This window comes from Helobdella robusta (assembly GCF_000326865.2).
Source record: "Helobdella robusta unplaced genomic scaffold HELROscaffold_99, whole genome shotgun sequence".
NCBI classification, from domain to species: domain Eukaryota; kingdom Metazoa; phylum Annelida; class Clitellata; order Rhynchobdellida; family Glossiphoniidae; genus Helobdella; species Helobdella robusta.
In genome coordinates this window covers 90,494-99,478 of record NW_008705557.1, presented here as the reverse complement: position 1 = coordinate 99,478, position 8,985 = coordinate 90,494, and the positions used below count along the sequence as shown (strand labels likewise).

Here is an 8,985-nt window from a genome sequence, read left to right as displayed (position 1 = left end):
GTTTCTCATCTATAAACTCCATTAAATTTTTTTTTTATTAAACAGCAAACAAAACGATCCTAATTACAAGTAATAATAATAATATTATAATAATATAATTATAATATTATTATTATTATTATAATAAAGTAATTATAATATAATATTATTATCCATTGTCCATAAACATATCAGAAGTTTAATCAACTTTAGCACCGTATCATCTATGAAATGATATCATCAAATGATTTAAATAAAATCTATGAAATGATATCATCATACCATCTATGAAATGATATCATCATACGACCTGCCATCTATCAGATGATATCCTCTCATTATCATACATCACTATTCTAACAGATATACAAATGCTGACAACTGCTTAATGGTAGAATATGTTATCATCATTGTAAAAAATAATACATCACTCACTCTCACTCACTCACTCAATTACATAATTACATGTCCGTGCACTCCTTGCACTCCGCTAAAAAGTCCTTTTCATAATTCTCATCACCACAAGGAGAGCAAAGAATTTCATCATCATTCTCGCGATAATAACAGCAACAATGATTACATTTCAAATTCAAAAGCACTGTTTGTTGGAGTTGCTGCTGTTGTAGTAGTAGCGGCTACTATTGCCACCACCACCGCCGCTCCCACCGCCGCTTCCACCGCCTCTTTTCATGCTACTGTGGCCTCCCGCGCCACCTTTCCGAGAGAACGACTGATGCTGTTGCTGATGCTGTTGTCGGTTTCTGTGCATCATAGGGCCAGAGGATGACGACGACGAGGATGTCGACATGCAGTTGCCTGTGGCGGAAGCAGTTGCTGAAGAGGTATTCGTAGAAGGAGCAGCATTTGAAGTAGCTGGACCAGCTGCTGTTGCTGTTGCTGCTTGCTGATGATGTGACAGCATTGCCTCGTCTTCTTTCGCTTCTGGTTCAGCTGTCTCAGTGATGTCCTCGCAGCTGGACGAGTCGTTGCTTTTCAGGCTGCGAACAGCTGCAGTAGCTTGCTGGTTGCTACTTGTTGTTGAAGTCGGTGACGTCATTGAGGCTTCTTTCTTGCCAACAGCAAGGATGGACTGGTCAGATGTTAAGACAGAGGCTGGTGGGATCATCAATGCTGATTCCTTTCCTTTGATGATTTGTGCATAACTCATTTTGGCTCTCTCCGGGTGGTCTCCAGGACTCAACTCTGTGATGGCGGCTGTTGTGGTTGATGCATGCTGCTGCTGCTTGTTCGGGGGAGTAACTAGTTTGTTTCCGGACTGTTGTGCTGCTGTCGTCTTCATGGAGGATGACGTCATGAACGTTGATGTCGGGATGTTGTGTTGACCTGAAGGCCCCAATGATCCTGGTGGTGACTGCTGCTGCTGCTGCTGATTGTGATGCAGAGATGTCGATGAAGTTGGCGGCGAGGGTGGTGACGACTGCTGATGCACATGATGAGCAGTCGACTCCACTTGGCTTGAAGGAGCACCGGATGCCTGGATCTGGAGTGCAAACAAATTAAGTCAGAAAATCATCCGTGTTGTTTAATTTAAAATCTTACAAATGTTCTTTCATAGACAGGAAACCTTTCACTAACATTGCACGTCAAAGGAGGAAAGTTTGAGTTGTCCAGTTCGCTGTTGCTAGGAGACGGTGGCTGTTGCAGCTGCTGAGTAGCTTGCTGACTAGCAGCATTCGACGCAACATGCTGTTGCTGTTGATGTTGTTGCTGCTGTTGAGGAATCCTGCTGTTGTTACTGTTGTTGTTGTTGTTGCGATTCCTATAGGGGTCGTCGAATTTGCCGCCCCGTCGAGCACGTCCTCCTACGTTACCACCCGTCCCAAATCTACCATTATAGTCCCTCGAGCCACGCCAGTTGGTCTGGACAGACGACTGTCCATAATGGCCGTGGTGCTGCTGTTGCTGCTGTTGCAAATGAAAAGTGCTGTTGCCATGGTAGTTGTTGCCATTGTTGCCATGGTAGCCCTGATACGCGTTGTGGTGAAAGTTGAGTTGATCATGGGCCTGGTAGCTGTTTTTACTGCCGTAGTGTTGTTGCTGATGGTGGTGGTGTTGAGCTGGCTGTGGCTGCTGTGGTTGCTGCTGCTGGTGAAAGGTGATTTCTTGTGGTTGATGGTGTTGTGGCTGGTGCTGCTGCTGCACAGGCTGCTGCTGATGTTGTTGCTGCTGATGATGCCATTTGGTAATAGCGTGATTAACGTTGATATCCGTGGTGTTACTGCTACTACTAACACTGCTGATGTTGTTGTTGTTGTTGTTGCTGGGAGGATTGTGGCTGGCCAGACTGCTGCTACTATTGCCAGAGCCCTCAAGATTCAGTTTATTCAGTTGCCTGACAAAAGATGGCGCGCTGTTGTTTGCAGATGGCGCTGCAGAGTCGTCAGGCGTAGTCACAGTTCTCAGAGATAGGAGTTCTGATTTAACGCTGCTGGATTGGGTAGTTGCAGCTGTTGTGGTTGGCTGTTGCTGTTGTGGTTGTTGTAGCTGATGATAGTGTTGTTGTTGTTGTTGTTGCAGCTGCTGGGGAGGTGGTTGTGGAAGAGGTATGTGTGGTTGTTGTTGTTGCTGCTGCTGTTGTTGGGATTGTTGCTGATGTTGCTGTAAGAACAGATGAATGTTTTGATTTATGTGCTGTTGTTGTTGTTGCTGCTGTTGTTGTTGCAGCTGTTGTTGTTGTTGCTGTTGTTGCAACTGGTTTTTATTTTGATATTTTGGATTCTTTCCATTGTATATCCTTTGTTTGTTGTTGCTGCTGCTGTTCTGGCCGACGCTCGCAACGCCATATCCAGCATGCTGATGAGGTTGTTGCTGTTGCAAACCTATGTTACTGCTGTTGTTGTTGTTGATGGCCGTTGACATATGCATCATATGTTGGTGCAGCATTTGTTGTTGATGTTGGTGCTGCATGTAGCTGCTGTTGTTGTTGCCGCTGTTAGCAGCAGCTGGCGAAAAAGTAGTGGCTGTCGTCGACGTGGCAATCACTTGGTGTTGTACTATTTGTTGTGGCGGTTGTTGCAGCTGTTGCGTCTGTTGCGGTTGTTGCTGCTGCTGCTGCTGAGTAGGTGGCTGTTGTTGTTGTTGTGGTGGGGCAGGAGGAGGCTGTTGCGGGATGACCATAGGTGGGTTAGGGCTGGGGTTGACAACAATCGGACCCCTGAGCCTGTTGTTGAACCCCAACGTCACTAACTGCTGCGGCGGGAATTGAACCGGCACATACTGCAAGAATAAATTATTAAATTATTCATTTTTTCGTTCATTCATGAATATTTATATGTATTTTTTATTCATTCATTGTTTATTCATTCAACAATCAAAAAAATAAATTCTAATTTAAAAATTCAAAACTAACTCCTCCTCCTGTTGGGTCGAAGAACAGCTGAGGGCATACGAACGGAGTCGCCTGTGGCAGTAGAGTCAGATTCTAAAAATAAAGATTTTATAAAGTTAAATATTTCTACCAATACAATGAAAGGATACAGTATAATTCAGTACATAATACAACACAATACAATTAGTATATGTAAAGACAAACCGGGTGTTGATAGATGATGCCTCCTTGGGTCGGAAACTGCTGATAGATCTTGGGCTGCAACTGCGTTTGTGGTTGCGGCTGGTGATGCTGTTGTTGCTGTGGTGTCTGTTGTGGTTGCTGCCTAAACTGGCTGTTGGGTGGAATTCCTTGAACAGGTATGGATGCAGTGTGCAGCGCGGCCGGGTATAAATATTGCCGTTGGGGAGTCGGGGGTGGAGGGTGTTGGAGTTGCTGCTGATTTATGACGTGCGTTAGAGTTGCGTCATAATTAGACGTCGTCGTTGGCAGTAGTGGCGCCTGTTGTGGGGCCATCTGCAGGCCAGACTGTTGCTGCTGTAGACTTCCTAAAGAATTTGGAAATTGGAGCAGCTGCTGAGGCTGATGAGGTGGCAGGGATGGCTGCTGGTAGATGATCTGATTTGGCGAAATATAGTTTATCATGTACTGCTCGGAGGAGGCTGGGTTAAAATCTGATAGCCTCATTCCAGGCGCAGGTAAGAGCAGATTGTTGTAGGCTGTGGAGGATTGAAGGAGCACCCTAACAAAGACCTGGTTGTCCAGTAGTGAAATCCCCTTAGTAACTATTTGATAAATACTCGTTGCAGCCTCTTCTGATTCAAACTGGACCAGCCACTGGTTGGTGTCCTGGTACAAGTCCTGTGCGAATGAAGAGAGCGGTGGGAGATAGAGCGGGTCGGCCGGGAAGCAGTTGCACCCTCTCCCAGTAGCCTCACTATTAACAAGATTCTTGATGTCGTCCGCTGTGCAAGATGGATGGATGTTTCGGAAGACGAGAACATTTCTAATCATTGCGCTCAACGGAATGCTCCTCATTCTCGTCTCTGTGGCATTGAGCTCGACCATGGGTGAATCTGCAAGTATATACATTGGTTTGTATTCACATGTCTATGCATTTGTGTGTGCATGTGTGTGTGTACAAAATAAAATACAAAATGGCTTTAAATAATTTAATAATATTAAAAAGTTAGCCAGTACGATCCGACAAAACCATACAAAATGATAGTTTGTAATTATTGTCTAAAAATGAGAATAACCAAAAGATGATGACCCAATTGTATGGTGGCCAGCAGTAGTGCAAGTTATGAAGTTATGATATAAATGTAGATGGAAGCAAGTATTAATGAATAGATATAATAAAAGTGAATTAACAAACCTCTCAGCATCAGAGTCACTATCCTTCGTCGCTGGTTTTCACTCATGTCTCTTAGGATGAACTTCATCTTGCCGAAGTTGCTGACGAATCCGATGTCGATGAAGTCGTCGCTATCCTTAGACTGGAGCATGAACTTGTCTTTCACCAGATTTGGTCTGATTTGGAAAATTGAACAGACATTTAGTTAATCAGTCAGTCAGTACATGTTGGTATGAACCATAAAAATGGAATATATAAACAGAATGAAGTGAGAGGACAAACAACGACAACAGCAGCAAATACTTACGGCGAGAAGTAGTACTCGACTTGTTGCAATGCATTCTCCAACGTATACGAAGTCAACTGGTAGTAATCTATGAAATCCTTCAGGTTGGGACACGTTAACGGAGGAGCCAGAGAGTCATCTAAGGGATCGTCCATTAATAAATAATTATTCCACTTTCGCATATTTTTATCATAATTTATAAATTATAATTAATAAAAATAGTAGCAATAATACAAGTATAAAATTAGAAGCAATCTGTAAAAATGACCAGATGATCAAAAATAAAAAAAACTGTAAAAATGACCAGATGATCAAAAATAAAAAAACTGTAAAAATGACCAGATGATCCTAAATTAAAACAAAACTAACCGTAGAGTCGCTGGTCGTCAAAGTATTTGTAAATCAAATATGTATCAAATAAGCTCTTGTTTAGCTTGAATTTCAAATATAAATTTTTACCATATACGCGCTGATCATCAAAGTCCGCAGCAGGCGGATTCAGTTGTGTATACAGTGTCATCCCTTTGTGCTGAGATACCAAAATTCCAGGTTTTGGTTTGGAAGAATTCGAAGGATTAGAATTAGACTGAGATGCTGGTGTGTACATTAAGTTGTTATGAGAAGAAGACGATGAGTCGCTCTGCGAATATGAAACGCTGACGGCTACACTCTGTAAAAGATATTCAGAGTGAATAATTTGAATAATATAATTTTATAATATTAACATTATATAATGAATAAAGAATTATAACTATGTGATTAAAAAACTAACCGGGTCCATATTTCTTTGGTATTTTATAATTTTACTTCTTCACTGGCAATTATAAATAAGAGCTTGTGAAGGCAGCTTCTTTCCTTCCTTGTAGCTAAATTAAAAAAGTTAATCTCTCAGATAAAAGTTAATAATCGAGTTTTATTTAATTTATGCATTTGATTTAAAAATAAGAATAAATCAATTAAAATTAAACTATTATTAAATTATTAAAGAATAAATAAATTTAACACTAAGATATCAAACTTACTGCACTGCACTGTTGCTGTTTTTCTTTTTATTTGATGATGCTATTGCTGAGATAGTGAAGTTAGTGACAGATTGACTGACTGATGACGGATTGATTTGATTAGTGTTGTTGTTGTTGTTGTTCCTGCTGCTGAAGCAAGCGACACAAGTGTGGTCGTGGTCGACACTGTAGTAGTGGTGGCGTACCTGCGGACGTGAGTTAAGCAAACAAATCATCAGAAACTATCATTTTAAACTATTTCAAATGCTCATTGTAACAATTATTTATTAATGTGCGCCATCATTTGTTTTTCCTTCCAAAAATAAAGGCAAAAAGAGAATCACCATTTATTTTTGATTTATAAAACTGGGAAATGCACATTGCAAATGGAGAATTCAACCCCATAAATTATAAATCACCTTTTTAAATCATATTCGCTTGTTCACTCTTAACGAAATAAAAACAAATTTTATAAAAAAATGATATAAAATAAATTAAAGCCAAGTGTTTTTTGCAAGACACCGGTTATAATACATCATATATATATATATACATCTTACACAGTAAAATTTGCTAAGCTTACATTTTCAACCAATCAGAAAAATCCTACTAAAGATGTACTTTTTAATCAGCTAATTACAAATGTTGTTACATAAAAAACACAACATGGCTCTCATTTTTAATGCTTAAGCGCTGCATTCTTAAATTAAAATGCCCTGCAATAAAATGTTGAACTAACCTATCACCCTTTACGCTTTAATATCCGTAAAAATGTGCAAATAAAAATAACATACACTAATACTATAAACCAGAGCACTGAACACTAAATGCAATTCGAAAAATGAAATAGAAAACGAACATACCGAAAGATTCCTGATCAGTATGTACCAGAATTCAGAGATATATCTTCTTCAGTTCGGGATAATTAAACAAATCTTCTTTATAAATAATTAAGCCGAATGATAAGAAATCTCCTTTACAGAAATCGATGACTAGCAGACGAAATAAGAAGACTTAGATATAGAGAATTAGATAACACGAGAAGCGAAATGTTCATCATCAGCTTTGCCTTTATGCTATCGCCAAACAAGGACCATTTACTTCATGTTACCTTTTAACAATCAAGGTCGATTCCGGTTGGCTGTCCGCGAGTTGACCTGGCATAATTATTCAGATCATGACCCAATTAAAATGCGGCAGTGGTTGTAAAATCATCAAAGTCGTCGTAAAATTTATGATTAATTTATGATCATCGAAATTTGATTGGCTGAATTGTTTGCTTGATTGATTTACTTGGTTGATTGACTGATTGATTGACTGGAGTGATTGATAGACCGATTGATAGATTGATTGGTTGATCTATTTACTGATCGATCGACTCATGTGATTGTGAAATTTCAATGACTGATTAAATGTCTTAAAAGTTCGTTTCGAAATAGGCAAAATTTGATACAACTGATTGATTGATGTGATTTGAGAAATCCGATCGACTAATTGATTGACTGATTGATGAATCGATTGATTGATGCATATTTTAATATTTCACCAAAATGTAGGCTGAAAGTTCGACCGAACTTCACGAAATCAGGTTGATAGGAATGGTTGATTGATCGACCGATTGGTGTCATTGGTTGATCGATGTGAACTTAAAAATATTAATTCACCGATAGATTGATGGTATCTGAATGGCTGATTGATAGATTGATGTAATTAGCAGTTGAAAGTTCGATTCGCGAGATACGCACATTCTTAAAAAAATTCACAATTCAATGTTCAGATGAACGTCGGTTGTACGCGGTATAGGATAAATAAAATTATCATTACTATATCATCACTACACAAAAACATCCACACGTACGTTCACACACACAAACACATACATTACAATCTAGACATGAATCCTATGTTTAGTCATAGTAGTAATCAACTTCAATAACTTCAGAGAGCCCAGAGGATATTATAATTGATCTACAAATCAACCGCAGGCGAATACTAAGAAACTCAAAATTTTAATTTTTAGAACGAAAATGAAGCAACTGTGAGAATTATTCATTTTCAGCCAAATTTTTACCGAAATAATATTTAATTTCTACCTCAAGATCAGCTGTTTCAACCACTACGATGACCAAGATTAATTTCCCTTTAATAATAATAAACAATTATTGCTCTGAAATCCAAAAAAATTGTTGACTTGAACGAAAATTGCACTACTCAACCATTAAAAATGAACGTAGCCATGACAAATTTTGGCAGAACATTCGGTGCGTCTCTACACACACACACACACACACGCACACACACGAACGTACTTTGTATACATAGATTAATTATCTTTAGAATAATGGCATAGATTAATATGCCGGTAAAAGACCATAATTTATAAAGACCTAATTGATGAAATCTACCGAATCGTTAGTGTCGGATATTTTTCTGTTAAATTTGTCAATATTCCTAACCTAAGTCTTTTCGTCGTTATTTATTTCATTAAAGTTAGAATAATGTAAAGATTTCCAATTTATTCTCGAGTTAAATTAAAATAGAAATCGAGAACGAGTTGGAAAATTATCCCAACTTTAATGAAATCAATAATAATGATAAGACTTTGGCTAGGAATATTGAGGAATGTTAACGGAAAACAATCTAACGCTAGAAATTCGACAGATTTCATAAATTACTGCATACAATAATATGTACACAATTATACAAACACACATACACATCCATACAGAATTACATTCATACACACACACATTCATATATGCATGCATACACAGACAAACATACATACATACATACATACATACATACATTACATACATACATACATTACATACATACATACATACATACATACATACATACATACATACATACATACATACATACATACATACATACATACATACATACATAGATATTGATGCGAACTGACTTGATTGAGATGGAAAGATGAAAGAAAAGAAAGAGAAATAGAGAAAGAAAGGGAAAAGAGAGAGAAAGAGAGATACATACA

At 38.5% G+C, this 8,985-nt stretch overlaps 1 protein-coding gene across 1 annotated transcript in view; it reads right to left on the bottom strand.

Moving 5' to 3' along the window:
* The window catches only part of HELRODRAFT_194789 (hypothetical protein), a gene marked incomplete at both ends in the record, with an annotated part of 7,225 nt that extends 1,473 nt beyond the window's left edge, over window positions 1–5,752 (bottom strand). The window contains 9 exons of the mRNA XM_009033811.1: window positions 290–363; window positions 646–1,480; window positions 1,576–3,216; window positions 3,350–3,400; window positions 3,533–4,404; window positions 4,707–4,861; window positions 4,993–5,110; window positions 5,341–5,641; window positions 5,744–5,752. Coding sequence (XP_009032059.1) covers window positions 290–363; window positions 646–1,480; window positions 1,576–3,216; window positions 3,350–3,400; window positions 3,533–4,404; window positions 4,707–4,861; window positions 4,993–5,110; window positions 5,341–5,641; window positions 5,744–5,752 — 4,056 coding nt within the window. The remainder of the gene's footprint in view (window positions 1–289; window positions 364–645; window positions 1,481–1,575; window positions 3,217–3,349; window positions 3,401–3,532; window positions 4,405–4,706; window positions 4,862–4,992; window positions 5,111–5,340; window positions 5,642–5,743) is intronic.
* Window positions 5,753–8,985: the final 3,233 nt, after the last annotated feature.